This window comes from Photinus pyralis, unplaced genomic scaffold, assembly GCF_008802855.1.
Source record: "Photinus pyralis isolate 1611_PpyrPB1 unplaced genomic scaffold, Ppyr1.3 Ppyr1.4_LG1, whole genome shotgun sequence".
Taxonomy (NCBI): Eukaryota; Metazoa; Arthropoda; class Insecta; order Coleoptera; family Lampyridae; genus Photinus; species Photinus pyralis.
Window position 1 is genome coordinate 518,194 of NW_022170249.1, and position 22,716 is coordinate 540,909.

Genomic DNA, 22,716 nt, shown 5'->3' on the forward strand with positions numbered 1-22,716 from the left:
TACTTCGTTTACTACTGGTTTACTTCAGTAGCAATAATTATTGCGACTGCGCATGCGCCTGGTCTTACTCAATTTACTGAAATTGCTTCTGGAAAATAGGTGGTAAAACGTGAGTAAAACTGAAGTAAACGAGTGAACAGCTGATTTTGACATTTAAACATGGCGGTGAGCACGGAGGTTAAGGAATTAATTTTAGTAGACAATGAAAATAAAGAATATACGGTTTTGCTTAGCTCTCAAGACCACGCAAGAGCTCTTAATGGTGATGTTGAAAAAGTATAATGAACACTAAAATTTCTTAATTTGTTTTAGATTTAACATTTGCTTCAGCATTGTTGAGGCATGCTATCTGCAACCAAAAGGTAAACAAAACCCCGAGTGCTTCTCCAAATGTGGTTAATATTTGTCAACCTGGTACTTCTATTAACCCAACTCCTAATGTAGTTGACGAAAATCAAGAGCTACCAAACGATGAAAATCAGCCATTGTCACCGCTAAGCGATAATTCTGACAATAGTGAAGGTAAGGTGCAATACATATTTAAGTATTTAAAACATATATTTCAGAATATTTAGGCCGCTGGCCACACGAAGCTATTCTATTATTATTAGATACATATTATGAGAAATGTGACCAGCTTTTAAGGGGAAAAGTGAAGCCAAAACCATTTTGGGACGATATTGCTAGAATAATAAATTCCCATGGATATAAAGTAAGTGGGACACAATGTCGCACCAAACTAGCGACACTGAAGCGACAGTATAAAAAAATAAAAGACCACAATAACGCTTCAGGTAACGAACGCAGGGAATGGATTTATACAGAGGTAAAGTGATGTTATAATAAGCACCTCTTTGTAAATATAAACTTGTAGAAAATGGATGAATTATTCAGCAATAAACCTTGGGTAGAACCAGTTGCAACAGCGTCTTCAGATGGTGGTAAAGAAAATGTATTCCAAAGTACATCATTTTCTACACCAGAACCTGTACAATCACCTCTACCACAAAGTAAGCACCTATTGCATATAAATTAAAAGTTTTAAGATGTAATACTTTTTAGACGTCAAATCCAAGAGGGTGGTTGATCTTCTAGCAAAAATTCGAGAGGATCGCCAGAGGCATCACGATGAACGAATGTCACAACGATCAGAGGCAATGGAGTTATTAAGAAGCTTAGTAGATAGTGTAAAAAAAAATCCTGATTGATTTTAATATCATCATAATGTAAGTTGCAATAGTGTATTATAGTATAAAAAAATATACATTAGTTTTGTTTTAATATAATGTAAGTTATGTATTTGTTTATAAAATAATGATAACAATCTATTAAGAAATTAAAATTCCTCTTGTAAAGGAAGTTCTTCGGCAGTTAAGTTTCTTTTCTGACATGCTATGGCAACGTTTCTGTCATCAGCTTGCACATTATGTGGTAGTGGTACAACCACCTCAGGTACACGATGCAAGTCAATCGCTATAGGTGTAAATTGATCTTGTCGCAATAAACATATATTATGTATAATGCAGCATGCTACAATATACTTTGGAATTAAGTCGCCTCTCGTCATGGGCAAATTATCAAGCAAGCGTCTCATACGACCCTTTAAGAGACCAATGGCCCTTTCAACAGCCATTCGTGTGCTTGAATGGCACTTGTTGTAATTATGTTGTCTTTCAGTTAAGTGGCCATTATCTTTGTACGGAACCATTAAATTCTTACGGATAGCGTACGCTGCGTCTCCCAACAAATGATAGTCATTTGGAAATTTTTCAGAGTCATTTAAAAAATGTGACACCTCTGAACTTGCAAAAACCCTCTGGTCGTGGACCGATCCTGGGTGTCCAGTGTAACAGTGTATGAACTTCCCTTTTTCATCACTAACAACCTGTAATCAATTATATGTAAATATATATATATCACAAATGCATATTACAAAACCTGCAATTGTATGGAATGTATTCCCTTTCTGTTAACGTAGGCCTCAGGATGTTCAGTAGGGGCAGTAATCGAAATATGGGTCCCATCGATAGCTCCAATAACATTTGGGAACCCAGCAACAACTTTAAAAGCGCGAGCACTCTCTTGCATTCTTGCAATTCTTGGCCACTTGATGAACACCTTTACCTTACTATATAACACCTCGACCACTTTACGTACAGCCATAACTCCTGTGGCTTTACCTACGCCAAAGCGATCACAGACAGACCTACATGTATACAGTTACACATCACCTACACTAATGTATATACGTACCGATAAGAATCAGGTGTGCCAAGAATCCACAAGGCAATCAATAGTTGCTTCTCAGCTGATATACTGGGTCGACCAGGAGAAACAACATGTTTGCTAATTTCAGGGCCAATTATGTTTAAAATAAATTCAAAGGTGTTTCGCTGCAGTCTGAAATAGGTATATGTACAAATATTAACATAACCTAATAATATTATATACCTAAAATGTGATTGGAATTGATCATTGGAGTATAAATGCACAACATTCTCCACATAATTATTTATTCGTGCTAAAGGTACCTTCTTCTTCGGAGTAACAACTGCAAAAAATTCTTCTTCCTCCGAACTGCTACTATCAAAAATTTCTTGTAGTAGTTGATAAATTGCAACAGTATCGTTTATACTTATATTGGTCATGATTTTTCGTTTGAAGTCTTAGGTTATGTCACAATCAGTGCGGTTATGTGGTTACGTCATCTTTTACTCATGTTACTCACACAACGGTCGAAAACTTATTTTACTGAGAGTAAAAAATAATTTTAGACCGCTTTACTTCATTTACTTTACTTCGATTGCACACAATACTGTCAGTAAATTTTCGACCGTACCCTAAGTGGTCATAAATTTACTGACGCTTACTACATTTACTTCAACTTTAGTGAATAATTTAAAGTACGCATGCGTCAATTTTTACACCTTTTACTGTAAATGCTTCTCGAAAATAGGTGGTAAAACGACAGTAAACAAAACAGCTGATCAGTTTAAAATGGAGTTAACCTTAATTGATGCTGATACTAATAAAGAATTTAAGTTGTTCCTGAATGAAGAGGATTACAATAAGGCCGTTAATGGTAATATGCTTCAAATTACTTTGAAATTCCTAAAATGTGTTTGTAATTTACTTTTTTAGATGTCACATTTGCAACAGTACTTTTACAACATGCAATAATTAACAGTAAAGCCTCTTCTACTGTTCCCGGGAATAAGAATCCAACACGCCAATCATTGGATACTGATACTGAAACATTAGGAATTAACTGTTCACAGGAATTACCGAATGACAGTGAAGACGTACTGTTGTCCCCATCAAGTGACAATCTACTGTTGTCCCCAGCCAGTAACAATCCGTTGTCCCCATCAAGTGACAATCTATCGATACCGATTAATGAAAATGATTCGGAAAATACAGAAGGTATTGTAAAATGTATTCTATATTGAAGTAATACTTTTCGTAAATTGTAGATATTTCTGGCCGTTGGTCACACGAGGGAATATTATTATTGCTGGATGTATATCATACAAAATCAGATTTGTTGGTAAAGGGTAAAATAAAACAGAAACTGTTTTGGGAGCAGATTGCTTCTTTAATTAATAAAAAGGGATATAATGTAACAGCAAAGCAGTGCCAAACAAAACTTGCTACCCTTAAGCGACAATACAAAAAAATTAAGGACTACAATAACACTTCAGGCAACGATAGAAAGGAGTGGATTTACACAGAAGTATGTACAGTTTATTCTTATACTATGTAGTTTAGTGATATTTTAGAAAATGGATGAACTATTTGGCAATAAACCGTGGGTTGAACCTGTAGCAACAGCATCCTCTTCTCAAAACCCAGAACCATCACTTAACTTGCCTGCGACGATGCCTTCTACACCGACAAGACCTAGTCTATCAAACACACCCCAAAGTAGGTGCTTATTGTTTACATGTAAATTATTCATATCTTATTATTTAGAGACCAACTCAAAAAAAGTAGTCGACATTCTTACGAAAATTCGAGAGGACCGGGAAAGACACCACAGTGAAAGAATGGCCAAAAGCTCGGAAGCAATTGCTTTATTAAAACTCTTGGTCGAACAAATTGCAAAATAAAAATGAAAAATTTGTAGATATTTATTATAATAAAAGTGTTTTGATGTTTTACAGTGCATAAGAGTATTGTTATATTGTCAAATGTCATATGTCTTCACGGGTAGGTAATGCAGCAGCAATTGCATCACGTTTTTGTTTAGCCAATGCCTTTTCGTTTGTATCTACATTGCCATTAACTCCACATTGAGTGTTATTCTTATCGGATGTATGCAACGCTAAAGGTTGAAACTGATCATTTTTTAAAAGGCAAATATTATGTATAACACAGCATGCAATAATGTATTGTGGAATAAGGTCAGTTCTGATCATGGGAAGATTATCTAATAATCTTCTCATTCTTCCCTTAAGAAGTCCAAATGATCTTTCAATTACCATTCTGGTGGACGAGTGACAATAATTGTAGTTTTTTTGAGCTCGAGTTAGGTGACCATTGTCTTTGTAAGGCACCATCATATGCGTATGCAACATATACGCAGCATCTCCTAGTAAGTGTACATCACCAGGAAATTTGGCAGCACTCTTTAAATACTCTGCTACTTCGGATTTCATAAAAACCCTTTGGTCATGCACTGCACCAGGATACCCTGCATAGCAGTGTATAAACATTCCTTTTTCATCACAGACACCCTGGAAAATATCTATTATATTGCTTTGTAGCCAAATATGCAACAACCTGTAATTGTATCGAATGTATTCCTTTTCGGTTCACATATGCCTCTGGATGCTCTTTTGGAGCTGTAATTGAGATGTGTGTGCCGTCAATTGCACCGATTACACCTGGAAAACCAGACATATTTTTAAATGCTGCTACACTTGCAGTAATTTTTTCAGTTGTTGGCCACATAATGAAACTGTGTGAATAGTTGTACAAAATTCTAACTACGTTCCTCACACATACTATTGCAGTAGCTTTCCCAACACCGAAACGATCACATACTGATCTAAAATAGGTTAGCATGAGTATATAAATTTATCATATCAACATGTCCAACCTATAAGAATCGGGAGTTCCCAGAACCCATAACGTTATAAGAAGTTGCTTTTCAGCTGGTATCGCAGGTCGTCCTGGTTTTACCGTTCTTTCTCTAATTTTGTCCGCTATTAATTCTAAAATAACTTCAAAGGTTCTCCTTTGCATTCTGTAAATGTAAAAACATCAATAAATCAATAGCTACTTTATACAAAATAAGAATAATGGCACACCAACCGGTTCTGGCTTTTGCTATCGGAGATGTAATTCTCTTACCTAAAATGTGATTGAAATTGTGAATCTCCATATAAGTGTACCACATTTTCCACATAATTTTCAATTCTAGGAGTAGCTTCCTTTCTCTTGTACCGTGTATTTGCGGTAATTGCAAAAAGCTCTTCATCTGAACTACTAGAATCATCTATGATTTCTAATAAATTATTTATTACCACAATTTTTAAAACATTCGTATCCATTTTCATGAATAGAAATAGAAAGTGAATGATGAATGATAGATATTGAAGGTTATGGTAAGATCACAAATGCACAGTTTACTGAAAGCTGGTCTAAATTTCAAAACGTACAAATTGTAATATCAGTAAAAGCAAATAAAAAACCCCTTTACTGCGGTTACGCTGCTAGCTTTGCTGTATTTTTACGTAGTAAGTTTTCGACCGCACCCTTAATAAGTAAGGTTGCTCTTGACAACGTGCGCGAAATCGTCAACAATGAAAAAAGTATTTCGCACACATGACAGTGTTGAACTTAAACAGCACATTTAATTAAGAATCCGTTCAGTTGTAGAAAAAATATTGTATATAACGCTAGCTATTTCGCGCATTTGACTGGTATTTTGACGAGGCGACCATTGCCTTTCCTAAACGGAGTTATGTAAGTCGAAATTCCGGCATACAGGTCCCAACATATCAATGAATCATATTATGCGGTCCAGCGTCTGTTTTGTCACACGCATTTGAATAGGTATCCATAAAGAGGAGCTTTCGTGCAAAACCGGATAAATCCACTTTTGGAAAAAAATAAGTTAGACATCATTTCTATATAATTTTGGTGTCGGCTTTCCAATGGTGCACTCATTTTCAAGCTAAAACGAATAAATCCAGTAGTAAAGGTACCTTAAAGTTGATGTTTTCAAACAAACTCGGTTAAATCCACTTTATTCCAACAAAACCGGATAAATCCATTTCTTTCGAGCAAAACCGGATAAATGAAATAAATCATTTTGTCGGGTTTGCTACTCAGATGATGTCGAGCAGTTTGTTTTAGTACTTTAAAGTTCTATAGTGAATGTGATGAGATGGACAACCTTGTGCTTGTAAAGGATGCAAATGTGGGTAGTAGAATACGGCAAAAGAACCATCAAACCAGTCGTGCAAAAGAAAAGGCAAAGAGGTAGTTTTCTGATAACCATTCTTTTGTATGTGATCAAACATTTTTTTAAACTTTAGGTACTCAGACCCAGACCCGGATTTAAGAAAATTTAAGAGGCTCTGCAAACATGCTGGAAAGACATACTTTTGTACAAAGGTTCGCAACTGTGACGTAAAACTGATTCGCAAGAAGTTCTACGAGACGCAGGACAAGGTTCAGCAAGATATGAAACTGTGCCACATGATTTCCGTTCTTCCAACTGCAAGAAAGAGATCCATCAAGAATGAGCCCAAGAATCGTGCACTTAACTTAGTGTATTTTTTAAAACGAGAAAACACGGGTATTAGGGTGTGTCAGACATTTTTTCGGAATGCTCTTGGGTTGACAAACCACAGAATCTCGCATGTCGCAAAAATAATTTGCCAAGGGGAGGTACCAAAAGAAAACCGTGGTGGTGACCATACATCGGCCAAAAGTGCTACCAAGCGAGAAAAAGTTGTAGAATTCATTGGACAGCTTAAAGGGCAGGAAAGTCACTATAACCGAGCAAAATCCAAACGGATTTATTTACCTGCTCACTTAAGCATAGCTAGACTGCACAAAATGTTCACGGAGTCTGTTGATTCTCAGTATAAAGTGTCATATTTAATGTTTAGAAAGATATTTTTAACCAAGTTCAATATTGGCTTTTCATCTCCGGCATCAGATTGTTGTGGTCAGTGCACAAGATTAACGCATATGATAAAAATTGAAAATGATCCAAAGAAAAAGAGTGAGCTTAGCTTACAATATCGTGTCCACAACAAAAGAGCGAAGTGTTTCTACGAAATGATGAAGGAGAAACCAGAAGATGCTGTGAGCCTTTGTTTTGACCTTCAACAGGTTCAGCCGCTTCCCCGAACACCCATTAGCGATGCATTCTATTCACACCAAATCAGCTTTTATTCATTGTGTTGCGTTGGGATGAACTCGAAGAACCCGACCTTTTACCTATGGACTGAGGACTTAGCTTCACGTGGTTGTACAGAAATTGGATCTGCGTTACTTTCACACTTGAATGAGGTACCTTTAGCAAACAAAACAGTTATAAGATTGTTCTGTGATGGATGCGGAGGACAAAATAAGAATAGCCATATTGTGCATACGTTATTGTATTGGTTGAAATTTGAATCTCCTCTAAATATTACTCAAATAAATCTTACCTTCCCGGTTAGGGGGCACAGCTTTATGCCGGCTGATAGAGCATTTGGTAGGGTGGAAAAGCTCCTGAGAAAACATCCCACCATTGAAACAAAACAGGGATACCACAAACTGTATGCAGAAGTGGGTGCCATTAAGATATTGGGACAAGACTGGTTTATTAAGGATATTAAGGAATTACAGACTTTTTATAAAAAGGTGGATGGAATATCTGATTTGAAAAGAATCGTTTTCAAAAAAACACGAAAAAACAATCGAAACAACGTTACTGTTACCTGCTATCAACATTATCGATTTGAAAGCACGAATGAAATACAACAGAGTCTGCTTAAGAAAAACAAATCTGACCAAGGTTTTCAACTCAACAATATGGAATTACACCGCTCTATTCCAGACAAGAAGAAGAAAACATTACGGAAGCTTATGGCTGAGCAATTTGGGGAGAACTGGGAGAGTCAGGAAAACTTGAAATGGTACCAACAAATTTTGTGTACAGCCGAAAATCAGAGTGATAACAGTCATCTTCGGGAGGATCATCACGAACTTGATGAACAGTGTGACTGTTTGGAAGAGGAGGATTCCCTACACATTTAATAATATAATAATTATTATTGTTATTAATCCAGTAACTATATTTTTACTCTCTTATATTTTGTTTTTTCAAATTAATAATCTTTAATAAAGGTTCGGTTTGCAAGCCAATTGCAGCATTTTATTCATGTATGAACAGGAAATAGGGCACTTTTCGAGCAAAACCAGATAAATCCATATTGTTTTTCTTAGTAACTCCTAAAATACTTGGGGTTTGATGACTACATACTATACATGTTATTACCATCAGGAACCCCACAACTTCGAAGCAAAACCTTGTTTCTAACTTTCACTGTTCACCCGGTAGCGTAATTCCTAAATCCAATAGTGTGTAACGCAGCTCGATCGAAGCCACGCCCGCCGTACATCGCAGCGCACAATATAATATACTGCAGCCCTTTGACCAAAATGTAATGTGCTGCAGCGCAACCACTGTCACAACTCTTGGAATCAGAATTACTCCAACTCGTAATGCATAGGCAACTGGTCGTTTTGTAACATAACCAGTGGCGGATTTAAATTTTTTGCGCCCCTAGGCACACCAAAAGATATGCGCCCCAAAATAATCTTGTATTGTCGATTATCGTTCTTGCAGTTACAGTTTGTTTAAACTATCTACCAATTCCCATTTATTTCATAATTTTAATTAAAGATTTTTTTCATTTGTAACTTGTTAGAGGATTTATTTCAAAACTTAAAATGTTACCTAAATTAAATATAGTGCAAAAAATGCCTCCGTCTAAAGCTGCCGCCCCTAGGCACGTGCCTAGTGTGCCTATATGTAAATCCGCCACTGTTACATAACCATAACTTTACCTCAGTTAAAAGACAAACAAATATATCTGTTCTGATTATGGATACATTATCATTATCCGAGATACTGAATTCTTTAGTGGGGAGTGAGGGCATTGTGAACATTCGGGAATGTACGGAAGAAAGTAATTTCGTCGCAGTGCTCCGTGTCTGATGTTTCCAGGAAAGAGTGACGTGGAATCGTCCTCCGCTGATTGCAATGAGAGGTGCGTAATGGTAAAACTATAATTCAGGAAGTCGGTCGTCTTCGAATATTCCCAATGCGAAAATCCATTGAATATTTGCTATAAGAACATCTGTTTGAAATTCATTGCATAAACAATACGCTGTAATTAGGATGAAATAAAGATACTTTATGAGCAAATTTTTGAATTCTTTTTTGATGATCGCCTAAAAAATGTTGTGTGCACCTTGGCCAAAAGTGATTTGTTAGGCCTCATCTGAATTGCGGCCTCGGCTGCCGCCTCGGCCACAAACAGCAGCTTCGGCCAAAAAAGATCACTTTTACGGCCTTGGTACACAAATAACTATTTTGCGTTATGAGAGTTATTTTAGTACCTAGGTATCTATCCCTCTATTAAGTTCACTCCTACTCAGAATTATGAAATTGTGTACACGCAATTCAACATGCGCTGCAGCATATTCCATTCTGAACAGAAGCGGTACAGCGTATTATATTTTGCGTGACTCCATGCGGGAGCGGGCCTTATAGCGAGCTGCGTTACACACTATTAGATTTAGGAATTACGCCACCCGGTACAACAAAATGGCCATTTCCGAAAAATTACTACAAGTGGATTTATCCGGTTTTGCACGAAAGCTCCTTTACTAAAGCAATATTCTTGTGACCCAACTTGGGCTAAAGAGATATTATAATTCTAGATAGATAGATTTAATTTTAACCATTATGTGGATGCGTGTGCACGTGTGTGGGTGTACTTATTCAGAGCCGCGCACTTAAGCTTATCTTCATTTTGTACAAGTTTATATATATATATATATATATATATATATATATATATATTATATATATATATATATATAAGGATGAAATTTTGGCATTCGTAACTAAGATGGACAATATATATATAGTTGTAAGTGCTAATAATATTAAAGTTTGGGTAAATTTCTATACTATTGCACCTTGAGTTGAAATTAACGACAGTCCAGCTCTCGCAGTGTTTAACGTACTATAAGACGCTCCATCATTAAACATGTTACTATGGAACTCCAGTAAGGTATTAACGGATACATGGAAAGGGTTCTACGTTTACCTTGTACAAAAACCCCACCATCTTAATGCTTAATGCCACATGGTGGAATCGGATAAAGTCGCCAATAACATGTTTAATGTTGAGCCCGAAAGATTCTTTACGGCATACGCTTCCCTGATAATCGCCCTGCAATTAGAATAAGGTCCTCTGCAAGACGATGTCGTATGTTCCTGCAAGGAGATCATGGCAAATTACCAGACGGTTCAAAGATAATGGATTCTTGTATTAATAAACCGATACAACGAAATATCGAAGGATCCTCAGTATTACAATCACTTTTAACGACAATTTATTTTAATCTTACAAAATACATTTTATAGTTAACAAAAATGCATCAAATTCATGTCTTGGGCTTTGAGATAATGCTCTTGGTTTTTTTCCCAACGATCTTGGTGCATAAATAACGATTTTGACATGTTTTGATCAAAATCCATGTGGTCCATAAAAATAGATCAAATTCATGTTTAGATCATTGAGATAATGCTCTTGATCTTTTTCCCAACGCTCTTGGTGCAAAAATAACGATTTTGACATGTTTTGATCAAAATCCACGTTTTCGCCAAAAATGCATCAAATTCATGTCTTGGGCATTGAGATAATGCGCCTAGTCTTTTCCCAACGATCTTGGTGCATAAATAATGATTTTGACATGTTTTGATCAAAATCCACGTGGTCGCCAAAAATGCATAAAATTCATGTCTTGGGCATTGAGATAATGCGCGTTGTCTTTTTCCCAACGATCTTGGTGCATAATTAACGATTTTGACATATTTTGATCAAAATCCATGTGGCCTCAGAAAAATAATTTAACATTTTTGAATCACACACATGCGGTTATCAAACGTGCACGTTATCAACTCTTTCAGCATCAAGATAATGCGTTTGAAAGCTTTTACAACTCTAAATTCATGTGTAAAGAATAATTTTGGGTACATTTTGCTCTAAAACTTTTGACCGAGACCACAGAGAAGAGTTATATTGAATTGTTACACATCTAAGAGTCATAGGGAATAATCTAGCGAAAGTCCGAACTCGATACATGACCTAGGGAATGAAATATGTTAATTTTTATTATATTGAGTTCGCAGTTTTTCCTGTTCCCGATTCACTCGAAGTCGTATAACTTTTTGTTCCTGTTGAACCAGCTTCCTGAAAATCAATAGCGTCCGTTCTTAATGTCCAACGTACCCGTATACCAAATTTCAACACAATCGGCCACTTTTAAAAAGAGTTAGAGCGCACACGGACGGACGGACGGACGACAATACAAAACTATAAAGGATCTGAGGATCCTTAATAATGATCGAAACAGTGGAAACCAAACCTGTGTGGCCCAAAATTTACAAAATTACTAAAATACCCTCTGCTTTGTCGGCAATAATTTTCTTTTTGATTCTTAAAATTAAGGAAAATGGTGGAAATGCACAAAAGTGAAAACTATCAAAAGAAGTTGTGAAAGCGTACACCGAATAGGAATCAGGATCTTTTTTGAAGGAGTAAAATAATTTACATTTCTTATTTATTCTGGATGCGATAAATCGAAATGAGGTTGTCCTAAAATTTTCTTGAAGGCAAATTCTGTCAATTCCCATTCTGTGTCGATATTATTGAGACATGATTCTGTATCTGCTTCTTCATAAGCTTCTGATGGGATATGTGTGAAAAATCCAGATTCATCTTTCTTCGCTTCGATGTTTTAAATTTTTATCTACTCCGAGAAAAATAAAGGCCCCACGAGCTGTAGACATGGAAAAATGTGCTTCCGTTAGCAGTTTTTCGGCACTGTCAAGTGTCTCCAGTACATAGGTACGATTTTTGAATCTCAAACCGTCAAATGGTCACCCCTTTTCTTCGCTGCATCGCGCAAGTTGGCATGGATTTCAGGATTCAGAGTGGGGGTTCCCTTTACCTACCGGTATCCCGCTCATAAAGATGACGATAGGATATTGAGTTATCCACACTTTGATACTGTTTTATATCGTTGAAATGCAATTCCTTATTAAACTTATGGCCGTTTGCGCCTACAAATTTAAGCGGAACTTAGTTTAAGTTAGCTTAAAATCTATGTCAATCATTGTCTCAATAATCGTTGCCATGGATTTTAAGCTATACTTAAACTAAACTCCGCTTAAATTTGTCGGTGCAAACGGCCATTAGTGATATAAAAAAGCTTGAAAAGTTAAAAAAAATTGTCAATTTGTATTGTATGGCAAAAAAAACGTGTCCAACGCCTGCAACTTATACGAGCAGTGTGGTGGGAAGATAGAATTACTATTCCGTCCTTACAGAAATCAATACCAGTAACGGAAAGATGAGATTTAAGGTTTGCGGGCACTAGACCGGTCCGGCCGGCAACGGATCGCACCGCTACGGAACGCGTATTTTCGTTTCTACGCTCACTAGTCTGTATCTAAATCTCCAATCGCAACGACAATTTTGATGGAGATGGATGTGATAGTTGTTAGTTTGCTTTGCGAAGAAGAGGAACGCAATAAAGTGAATGCTAAGAAGCGAAAATGGGTTCATGAAATTTGCAAAAAAAAAAGAAAACAGAAAGTGAATTTGCAACATTATTTCCCGATTTAATATCTCATCGGGAGAAATTTTTTCAATATTTCAGAATGACATGAAACATTTCAAGAATTGTTATTTGTTGTTAAAGACTATTGTAACCAGGCAAAATACCACTTTTAGGAGCAGTATCTATTTATTAAGAAATAAAGAAATTAACATTTTATTCTATTGAATGAAAATACTCATATTAGAAAGCTTCGAACAAAAATTATAACTTTGGCAAAGGCGTATGCCGTGAAAATATTTTCTATTCTACAGGATGTTCCAGAAAGGCGGTATTGAAGAAGGTGATATTTTTTCAGTATTTTGATATTTCAGTAGGTGATATATTTTCGAGATAGAGATAGCCGGCATCCGTCGTAAGACACCCTGTGTATTACTACTGTATATATTTATAAATTTTCTGTTTGTTTTTACTACTTTCAAGTATTTTTAGTCAACGTAATATTTATTGTACGAGGCATGTTCAATAAATACACGTTCGAACGCTGTAGCACGAATGTTAGTTTTGCTATAACCGCAGAAAGTTACATAAGACGGTCGTCGGTAATGTAGGTGTCTACTGTGACAGTTTGCTCTTGATATTCGTAGAATACGCAGTTGTTGTGCGCGTTTCAGTATGGCAGGTCATATCGTTGGAGCGTCCAAGATCGATCACCGTGCACCATGAATTTAAAGACACTCGTGTTAATCTAATCAATGCTGTCCGATACAGTGAAACTTTGACTCGCTTGCGTACAGCCATAAGAATAAACGTCTTGGGAAGCTTACTGAAGGCGTGATTCTCTTTCACGATAACGCCCGTCCGCATATCGCTAACATTATCACGTCACAGATAGCGCGATTGGGGTAGGAGGTATTAGAACACCCCCGTTACAGCTCGGTTCTATCACCCTATGACTTCCATGTCTTCGGACTCTTAAAGAAGGCACTCAAGGGACAGCGATTCCATTTGTACGCTGAAGTCGAGCAGGCAGTTTTCACATGGTTCTGTCAACAGCCACAGGATGGTATGCCACCGGTAACCACCGCGTTTTGTAAAGCAGTGGGATGCCTGGTTATGTAGTAATGGCAATTTTGTTTAGCTTAAATGACCCGCTTATATGTAACACCGCTCGAACGTGTATTTATTGAACCTGCCTCGTACTTTGGGCCTAATTAATAAATGTTAAATGCCAGTTAAATAACCTGAACTTAACTACCTTGGTACCTACCACAACGTAGACTAGGGTAATGAAATCAAACAAACTTTACTAAGTAATTTTATTTATTGATTTACATTGAACAAAGAGTAATTACAATTGCAAATAATCAGAAATATTGTAATCAACACTCTCTTCACTAAATACATAGCCAGCCGTGGGGGTGGCTCGAGCTGAGCTGGACATGGACGAAGTCGAGCATATTGAGGACGATTCTCATTCTGGGCGAAGTAGTTGGAGAACAACTGTGATATTTGACCTCTCAGATACACCGAGCTACTGAACGGCATACTGTCAAGAACAGGAGCAAAAGAAAGAAGAAACGCTTTGTGGCCATTTTTATCTCAATTTTTTTCATTTTTTGCCATTCTAAGCTTGAAGCTAGTATGTTAGTCAAATCTTTTGATGAAGACAAAATATTTTTCTCAAAAGCAACCCTTTTGCCAGTGGGTAGATGTCAGATTCTTCAGTTTCGGGCCTTTGGGTTTTGTTGCAGCTTGGTTCAGTAAAGAAGTTGAGGGAGGGGGGAACTTACATTGGTGGTACCATCGGCTAGTATTTCTTCATGTGCTGCGAGTGCTTGGAGATGCTGACGGAGTGCGGGAGTTGAATATTCGTTAGAAATACAAATAACCAGGTAAAAATCAGCTTATGAAAATTAACTAATTAGAAAAACTGAGCGATACTTTCTCATTTACTTTCATTAGTCTTCCTCCTCAAGGTTTTTCCAGAATTGCAATCTATCTAAACAATAGTTTTAAGGTTTTTAAGAAGAGTTTCTTTTTTATTTTTAGAGATTCCAGACGGACATGTGAAGACCTTGGGTACATGTACATGTAGGTAATATATTGTTTTTTACAGCTTTGTTTGTTTAAATATGTGGGTGGCACCAATGGTAAGCATTTCATATACAGATGCCTCGAAAAAGTATTTTCAAACTATTTAGGGCAATTCTGCTCGTTAAAGGGCAAGAAGGGAAATTTAAAGATAGAAAACATGAAACTTGTTGAATTATTGAAAGGTACCTAATCAAAGTTGTGCAATAGGTACATCATCTCGTTTTTTTATGGTTACAAAAGCAGTTCGATGCTTACACCCCACTTTATCCGAAAAACATTTTGAGGAACATACGATGTCATGGCTAAAGCAGTGTAAACAAAGATATGAAAGAGAAGAAGCAAGAAAGAACATTTAAACAAAACATTGTCGTATAAGTATTTATCTTTTGTGTGTTAGGAATATTAAGTTTGGAGATTAAGTTTATGTTGAATTGATGTTTTTTCATTTTTGTTTGTTTTAAATAAATTTGATTTATATATAATTTTCACGTGACGGCAACATTGGTGTAATAACGTAATTGATTCGTTTAATGGCGACATCCCTCCAACTTGTAGCGTAGCCCTAGCCAGATATTCAAAGTCTGACCTTGTGGTAACGTTGAATTTGAAGTTATAAGTTCGTGAGTAGTACTTTCATTTAACGTCCTAGTTTTGGCGGTACAACGTTAAGAAACGCTGTATAAAGTTACACCAACGTTTGGTAAACATCCCCACAGTCTCACAATAACTTCAAAGTCTAACCTATTTTTTACAACGTATTTAAGGCGGACATAGAAAGAACATTGTTGTTATGTATATGCTACATCCTTAGTCCTTGAGATATAACGTTACAAATTACAATGCTCTTTAAGAAGTTATAATAACGTTATGGATACGTTTTTATGCTCAGTGGGAAGGTGGTCTTAAAAATCTTTCCTTTGCATTTCTTTTTTCTTGTTTTCTATCCTTTTTACCAAACTATCTTCAATCTTTCGCCGTTTCCTTTTTTCACCTTTCTTTGTGTATCCTTTGCAACCTAGACAATGAAAACTAGAATTAGATTTTAATATCTTGTAGTTTTTTAAATGACATACCTTCAACACCAAAGATTCTACCGCTTGATCATGTTGAAGTTCTGGTTCTTGAGCTGGTTTATCATTTAGTTGTTGTGGGTTCCGAATTATATTTTCTTGTATATTATTATTGTCTACGTTAATTGTGTCAGCTTCTGAAATAAAAAAATATATTTTTATATGCTTCGTTATTGTAAAAATATACCTCCAATGTTTATGGACTCAAATTCTAAGGATGTTAAGTCATTATTTGAAATGGAATTGATTTTTGAAGTTTATGGATCAATAAATGTTAATTCAACTGTTGCCCTGGAAAGACTTGTGGCTTGAGCGCAGCGGTTGAAAGTTATGCGTTCCCCTTCATAAATCCAGAAAACCAATCCTCTCCTGCCATGGCATTTTGTCTCCATGTATCAGGCATGTTTAGCGAATATTTCACGGCCAACTGAAAAGCTAATTTCCGAATTTCTTTGGGTGGTAATCCGTAGAATATATGGGCTGCTTTGATTGTATAGCTGACAATGATTTTTTCCTGGTTTGCGTCAAATACTCGCCTCACACAACGATAACCCATAGTGACAGGAACAGCGGATTCTTGCTCAATTGCTTGCTTTTTCTTCTTAATAAAAAATCTACTGAAAGACACGTAATGTAGTTCATATTTAGTTGCTGCAGACCTTATCGATGCATTATTTTCAGTAACCTCTTTGTAGGCGTCTTCATACGCCAAAGTGGATTTTAACCTCTCTCAGTTTTTCTCACTCTTACTCGTGGCATCCTAAAACAAAAGTAAACACCTTAACATACCCTAACACAACCTACAATATGAACAACATGAAAAATTCACGATGGGGACAATTGAAACATGTTTCAATCGTCCCCCATGTCATGTGTTTCAACTGTCCCCGCAGCACATTTTTAAGTAAGTAGGTAAGTAAGTTAAGTAACTCAAATATTTTCTTACTCTTGGATTAGAGTAATAATTTAAACTATCCCAACTAAAGGACATATACTAAACAAACTAATAAATATAGTCGAAGCTGGATACTTACGTTTCTATCTCTTGTGACACACTTTTTCAATCAATGTAAAAGTTTACTTCGATAGCGGGAAATCAAGTTATCGTGGACGTGCACATACACTCACAACTGCCGTCAGTGGCCGACTGATGGCTACGTACTGCACCTAATGGCGCTTCTTTTGGTACAAGCGCGCGTGATTTAAACCGCGAAATCCGTCTACTATGGCGGTTGTTTCTACTGTCCCCGGTCTACCCTAATGAAAATTCGCAATATTGTGAAGTTGTTTTCATGTACCATAGGAAGTTGCTTATCCCGCTTTGTCTGAAATGTGTCGACACCTAATTGAATCAGTAACCCAATGTGTCAAATGCTTGCAATGTGGAATCTCCTTTGTGTAAGATGCTATCGAAGCTTACGTAGAAATCCGTTAAAGACGTCAAGTTACTTCCAACAACAATAACAAATGAGACCAGTGCTCCTTTAGTTTAGTTGTTCTTTGTTCGACATATAGTTCGATGTTTTTGTTTTTTTCGTATGTCTGCAGTATGAGTTTACCCGGAGAGCTTTTAGATAAGAATTCCAATAAATTAAAGTAATATGTTGGAGAACATGCTTTTTCTAATTGTTGTGGCCCATAAGAAGGGTTTTTGGGTCACGACTGCCACATAGTATGTATTCTGGATTTCATTCATATTAACATGCTATTTTAACCTTCTAATGTAGGTAATTGTACTATTACAGGTGGACGTAGTCGTGGATTCCTCCGCATCAGACACATTTGTTTTTGTAGTATTTAAAACAATTGATGTGCTTGGCATATGCGCACTTCAAGAATTATTTGTATTGCGGGTTCAAACAATTAATAACCTTTATTAGCAAATAATTTTACAACAAGCGTCTAACGAGGAACAAAACTAACCGACTTAAGCTGCATTTATAATCACTTTGTAGGCGAAGTGCAACTTTGGCACGCGTGCTGTACATGTGACGAGCATTTACAATTAACTAAAGTTGGCACGAATTTACGCATGCGTGTTACCGTTACCGGTTAATCATCTAACCTACAAGTAAGTGGTTTATCTTTATTTATTTTTAAGTTTTTAATTGTTTCATAATTTAATTGAAGAATGGCAGGAGAAATAAACGATGAATTATTACTACAGTGTGTGGCGAACTATCGGCCGTTATATGACAAGAGCTACGAAGGGTACAAATCAGTTCTTCAAAAAGAGAACTGTTGGAGATCAGTGGCCGATTCACTGAACAGAGATGGTAAATTGCAGAATTAGGTATTGAGGTTTTTTCACTAATTAACAAAATTATTTTAGTTGCAACAGTTAAAGCTCGCTTTAAAGCCCTTCGAGAAAAATACCGTAGGGAAATAAGTACAGAAGAAAAGTTGAACCGTAGCGGCGCACCTGCCAATACAAGACCTACTTGGCCACTTATGAGCTTTTTTAAGTTTTTATATAAAAGTGATGGACAAAGTAGGCAAACAACTACAAATCTGCCCTCAAGTTCAGGTGAAAGTAGTAGTATCAACTCTGAAGTGGAAACTGAAATAATTACATTCATTGACCATGACTACGAAGGTTGTTTTTCACCTGTCAGTAACAACACATGGCAAAGCGAAATGGAGAATACTCCACAACGAAAAGGGAAGCAAAGTACAAAAAGAAAGTGTGACCGGTCTGATGTCGTTGAAATTGATTCTGTGCTTAAGGATGTGTCCAGTGCATTACTTTCGTTAAATAATACAGACAACAATGGTACAAAATATGAGAAATTTGGCCAATATGTAGCTGCCGAGCTAAAAGACATGACTACAAGTCACGCAGATGAAGTAATGGATGCATTAACACTTCAATTAGTTTCATTCAAAAAACGCATTAGAGATCAATCCTTCAGTTAGTTAAGTAGTTTGCGATGTATTTATAACAATGTCATTAACGATTTAGTTCAAGTTTATTATGCATACAGGGTGGATGTTTAGTTTTAATATTGGAAATGATTTGTTAGCGAATTTACTAATTCAAGGTTTTCGACGATACTATTACATTGTATGGTTCAAGATTTTCATTATTTTATTTCATTAAGCAATACAATCTTCAAAATGATATTAGAACATTACAGTATTAAACGTTTCAATTAGTTTTATTTATTACATTCCACTGCCATGGTGCTAAAGATGCTCCTGAACCATTGAAGTATTCTTTTAAATATGTTCTCATAGCTAAGGCAGTTTCACCAGAATTTCTAGCACCTAACCGCAGTCGAAGGTTTGTCAGAGCCCCATCAACTGGAGCCTCAGTCCTCCATCTCCCAGAAATTAACTTTCCATCTACTTCTCTATCGATGTCTTCATTTTGAAAATAACATTCATTATTTTCCATTCTTATATAATTGTGTAAACATACACAGGCTTTCACAATATTATCAACTGTTTCAGGAAAAGCATTTATGGTACGGTGGAATATTCTGAACCTTGCCACTAAAATTCCGAAAACATTTTCAATTATTCTTCTGGCTCTAGAGAGACGATAATTGAATATTTTTTCGTCTTCAGGCATTGTACCATTTCGGCCTTTGCTGTATGGACGCATCAAATTGCTTCTAAGTGGGAACGCTTCATCTCCAACAAAGAAGTGTGGAATTTGTAGACCATTGCTTGAAACGGGTAACAACTTTGGAGATGGTAAATTAAGACTATTTGTAGAAAGTTTTTGTCCAAATTGTGATTGATTTAAAACACCTCCATCACTTTGTGAACCGTATGCTCCTATGTCCACATAAGTAAACATGTAGTCTGCATTGCACACGCCCAATAAAACAATGCTAAAATTTTTTTTATAATTAAAAAATGTAGAGCCTGACTTATAAGGTGCTTGAATTGTCACATGTTTGCCATCTATAGCCCCTACGCAGTTTGGTAATGACCACTTAGTACAAAATTCTTTTTCAAATTTTTTTAACATCTCTTCATTTGGGGTTTTTAACACTATTGGAAACAAAACATTCCACAACACCAAGCACGTTTCTCTAATAATATTACAAATTGTTGGTACAGCAACCCGAAAGGAATATGACAAGCTTGGATAAGAATCTCCAGTTGCCAAAAATCGTAATGTAATTGCAAGCCTATTAATAAAAACGATTCATTAATATTTTTAATTAAAACACATAGATATATAATTACCTGCACCCTGGAGATATCGATTCTCTTAGAGATTTTTTTGCAATATCTGGGCCCACAAGTGACAATAATTTATCAAAAGAGCTTGAAGACATCCTAGTGAAATTAAAAAACATATACGGATCATGGATTCGAATTTCATTTATTAAATTGTCATAAAACCCCTGACTTTTTCTTTGCAGTAGCATTGGATGAATTCCAAACCTTTTTCGCTTTCGCGTTTTCTTCGTGCTTTTTAGTTTTAATTTAATAGATAATAAGGTAGCAGTACTTCCCAACAAAAGGGCTTTTACTTCTACATCAGACATTATAGATAAAATTTATGCTTTATCAATAAAAAAAAATTGCTCTGAGGTTAGAAATTTAAAATGTTTACTATTGCGCATGATCGTGTGCCAGCACGAGACAAACAACCTTGCAGCTTGCAAGCGTCCATAAACAAGCAGCACGCCGTGCTGAGTCGCGATGATGTTGTGAATGGTATACCTACACTCCATATGTCTAACACGCGTGCCAAAGTTGCACTTCGCCTACAAAGTGATTATAAATGCAGCTTTAGATCTAACACCATTAAAACATCCGTGTGCCGTGAGGGTAACATTCCTGATACCCCACAGCGCACCCCATACTCATAATGGGTAGCACATTATGACCTTTAATTTGGCAGTTATAGTTATTAGCGATCCATCAATGTTACATAGAGACAACGGCACTGGAGTCAGAGGATAGTTTAGAACGAGCTGAAGGTCTATCTTCTTTTCTCTCCAGATTTTCTGTTTCTCAGTGTGAAAAGAATTCAAGAAATACCGACAATCTTATCGCGAAATAAACACTTTATTATTTTCCCTAATTTAATTCGTTTGGTCACTCGAAGCGGTGCGTAAATCTATAGCTATCTCTGTTCGATATGCTCTCGCGCGCTTATCTCTCACACGCTGGGATTTACTATACCTCAATTTTTTAACTTCTAAAGGCTGGTTTATAATTGGCCTAACCGTATTCTATAACCATAACCGTAAAAAACATGACAAATCAATGTATCTGTTCACAATGCTAGGGAATAATCTCTTAACTTATTCCATAACCGTAAAATATGGTGATATTTTATAAATTAGGGAATAAAGAATACAAACAGCCAATAGGAACGCTTCCTGATCACGTGTGTGCTGTCGCAAAGCAACGCTAACTTCGTTTCAAAACTAAATCATCATAACCCAACTTTAACTTTCTATCGTTCATCTTGCTTTGTTTTTTGTTGGTTGATTATTTATTTTGTGTTAAATGGATAACGACATTAAATTATGTCAACTTGTTGAAAAATTTAATCATTTATATGATAAAACAAATAAAAATTACAAGGACAAAGTCGCTAATGAAAACTCGTGGACTTTCATTAGTCAAGAAATAGGGATACCAGGTATTTTTTCAAATTATTATATTTACTGATAAAATATTTATATTATACCTCATATTTGTAGTGGAAGAATGTTGTGCTCGCTGGTCAGCCTTAAGGTAAACCTTCTCAAGAATACGCACTTAGTGGAAAATTCACTCTAAGTACCTCATTATTTGTTTTCTCTGCCGTTTTTTTCCTTTTGGTTTCAGATTAGTCTGTTACTAAACATTTTTCAACACCTCTAGGATAAAAAAACATTACATAACGGAAGTATAATTGATTTTCGGGAAGTCAACCTCTGCGCACTCTTGGGAACCTAGGTGCACAAGAGTGCGCACGAATATGCCTGGAGTACGCACTCTCGTGTCCTATATTTATTGGAGAACATTTTTTAAATCAAATCATATAGGCATATTTTAATATCGAATTCAAGTCCAAAAATAACCTTAGGTAGCTTATTTGGGACTGTCGATAGGCCGGTCTCGTCCATATTGTAAATTAAATTTGGTGCGTAGGATCTAAGCTCATATAAAGATTTTAAGTTGGAAAAAAACCGTTGGACTTGAACTCTATTGAAGGCCATAATCCGTCCAATTGAACATGCTACCGGCTTGCGTAGAACAATATTGTGACGCTGACAAAAGCCACGCACCCATTTGTCGCCAGCAAGCAAGTGTCTTGCTCGGCTTGCAAATTTTGTGCAGCCTCTAATAAACTTGAAGCAATGTTTGCCTCTGTAAGATTGTTCTTCTTTAGTGCTTGCTTTAGCCTTTCGTTCGCTTCATTTAATAATTTTGTTGCTGCCTCCCTTTTAGAACTGCTTTGAGTTTGGACCGATTTTAAATTTTTTTCTAACTCGACAACTTTTATCTGTTCATTCAATTTTTCCTTTAACTCAATTTCTTGTTTTTTTGCGTTTTTTTCTTCCTCTACTTTCGTTTCCATTTCTTTTTGTTCTCTTCTTCTTTTTTCTTCCAAATATGCTTCATAGGCCGAGTGAGCATTCTTAGCCAAACATAATAATTCATTTGTGACCTCTATATTATCAATTTTATTATAATACATAGTTTTAATTGTGTCATTAATAAACAA

At 36.2% G+C, this 22,716-nt stretch overlaps 6 protein-coding genes across 8 annotated transcripts; 3 read left to right on the forward strand and 3 right to left on the reverse strand.

The window, feature by feature from the left end:
- LOC116159464 lies at positions 1 to 1,271 on the forward strand. Its single transcript, XM_031472433.1, has 5 exons — positions 1 to 262; positions 313 to 522; positions 567 to 826; positions 875 to 1,010; positions 1,063 to 1,271. The coding sequence occupies exons 1-5, from the start codon at positions 160 to 162 to the stop codon at positions 1,206 to 1,208; spliced, it is 855 nt and encodes a 284-aa protein (XP_031328293.1). The 5' UTR covers positions 1 to 159; the 3' UTR covers positions 1,209 to 1,271.
- A 52-nt stretch (positions 1,272 to 1,323) lies between these two features.
- LOC116159461 (putative nuclease HARBI1) lies at positions 1,324 to 2,803 on the reverse strand. Its single transcript, XM_031472430.1, has 4 exons — positions 2,452 to 2,803; positions 2,254 to 2,400; positions 1,939 to 2,206; positions 1,324 to 1,885 (listed from the first exon to the last, which is right to left on the reverse strand). The coding sequence occupies exons 1-4, from the start codon at positions 2,646 to 2,648 to the stop codon at positions 1,337 to 1,339; spliced, it is 1,161 nt and encodes a 386-aa protein (XP_031328290.1). The 5' UTR covers positions 2,649 to 2,803; the 3' UTR covers positions 1,324 to 1,336.
- A 4-nt stretch (positions 2,804 to 2,807) lies between these two features.
- LOC116159462 (trihelix transcription factor GTL1-like) lies at positions 2,808 to 4,587 on the forward strand. Of its 2 annotated transcripts, none has more exons than XM_031472431.1 (5): positions 2,808 to 2,903; positions 2,957 to 3,082; positions 3,142 to 3,423; positions 3,474 to 3,733; positions 3,780 to 4,587. In XM_031472431.1, the coding sequence occupies exons 2-5, from the start codon at positions 2,998 to 3,000 to the stop codon at positions 4,107 to 4,109; spliced, it is 957 nt and encodes a 318-aa protein (XP_031328291.1). In that variant the 5' UTR covers positions 2,808 to 2,903; positions 2,957 to 2,997; the 3' UTR covers positions 4,110 to 4,587. The 2 variants fall into 2 exon arrangements, with proteins under 2 accessions (XP_031328291.1, XP_031328292.1); XM_031472432.1 differs by having other exon boundaries at positions 2,842 to 3,082; positions 3,780 to 3,924; positions 3,973 to 4,587.
- On the reverse strand, positions 4,113 to 5,755 carry LOC116159460 (putative nuclease HARBI1). Its single transcript, XM_031472429.1, has 4 exons — positions 5,356 to 5,755; positions 5,102 to 5,248; positions 4,783 to 5,050; positions 4,113 to 4,736 (listed from the first exon to the last, which is right to left on the reverse strand). The coding sequence occupies exons 1-4, from the start codon at positions 5,559 to 5,561 to the stop codon at positions 4,194 to 4,196; spliced, it is 1,164 nt and encodes a 387-aa protein (XP_031328289.1). The 5' UTR covers positions 5,562 to 5,755; the 3' UTR covers positions 4,113 to 4,193.
- A 12,296-nt stretch (positions 5,756 to 18,051) lies between these two features.
- Positions 18,052 to 19,369, forward strand: LOC116167794. The gene is made up of 3 exons (XM_031483322.1): positions 18,052 to 18,102; positions 18,162 to 18,307; positions 18,364 to 19,369. The coding sequence occupies exons 2-3, from the start codon at positions 18,163 to 18,165 to the stop codon at positions 18,945 to 18,947; spliced, it is 729 nt and encodes a 242-aa protein (XP_031339182.1). The 5' UTR covers positions 18,052 to 18,102; position 18,162; the 3' UTR covers positions 18,948 to 19,369.
- LOC116167781 (protein ALP1-like) lies at positions 19,102 to 20,488 on the reverse strand. 2 transcript variants are annotated; one of them, XM_031483310.1, is made up of 3 exons: positions 20,232 to 20,488; positions 19,453 to 20,173; positions 19,102 to 19,394 (listed from the first exon to the last, which is right to left on the reverse strand). In XM_031483310.1, exons 1-3 carry the CDS (start codon positions 20,414 to 20,416, stop codon positions 19,377 to 19,379), a joined length of 924 nt encoding a protein of 307 aa, XP_031339170.1. In that variant the 5' UTR covers positions 20,417 to 20,488; the 3' UTR covers positions 19,102 to 19,376. The 2 variants fall into 2 exon arrangements, with proteins under 2 accessions (XP_031339170.1, XP_031339162.1); XM_031483302.1 differs by having other exon boundaries at positions 19,102 to 20,173.
- Positions 20,489 to 22,716: the final 2,228 nt, after the last annotated feature.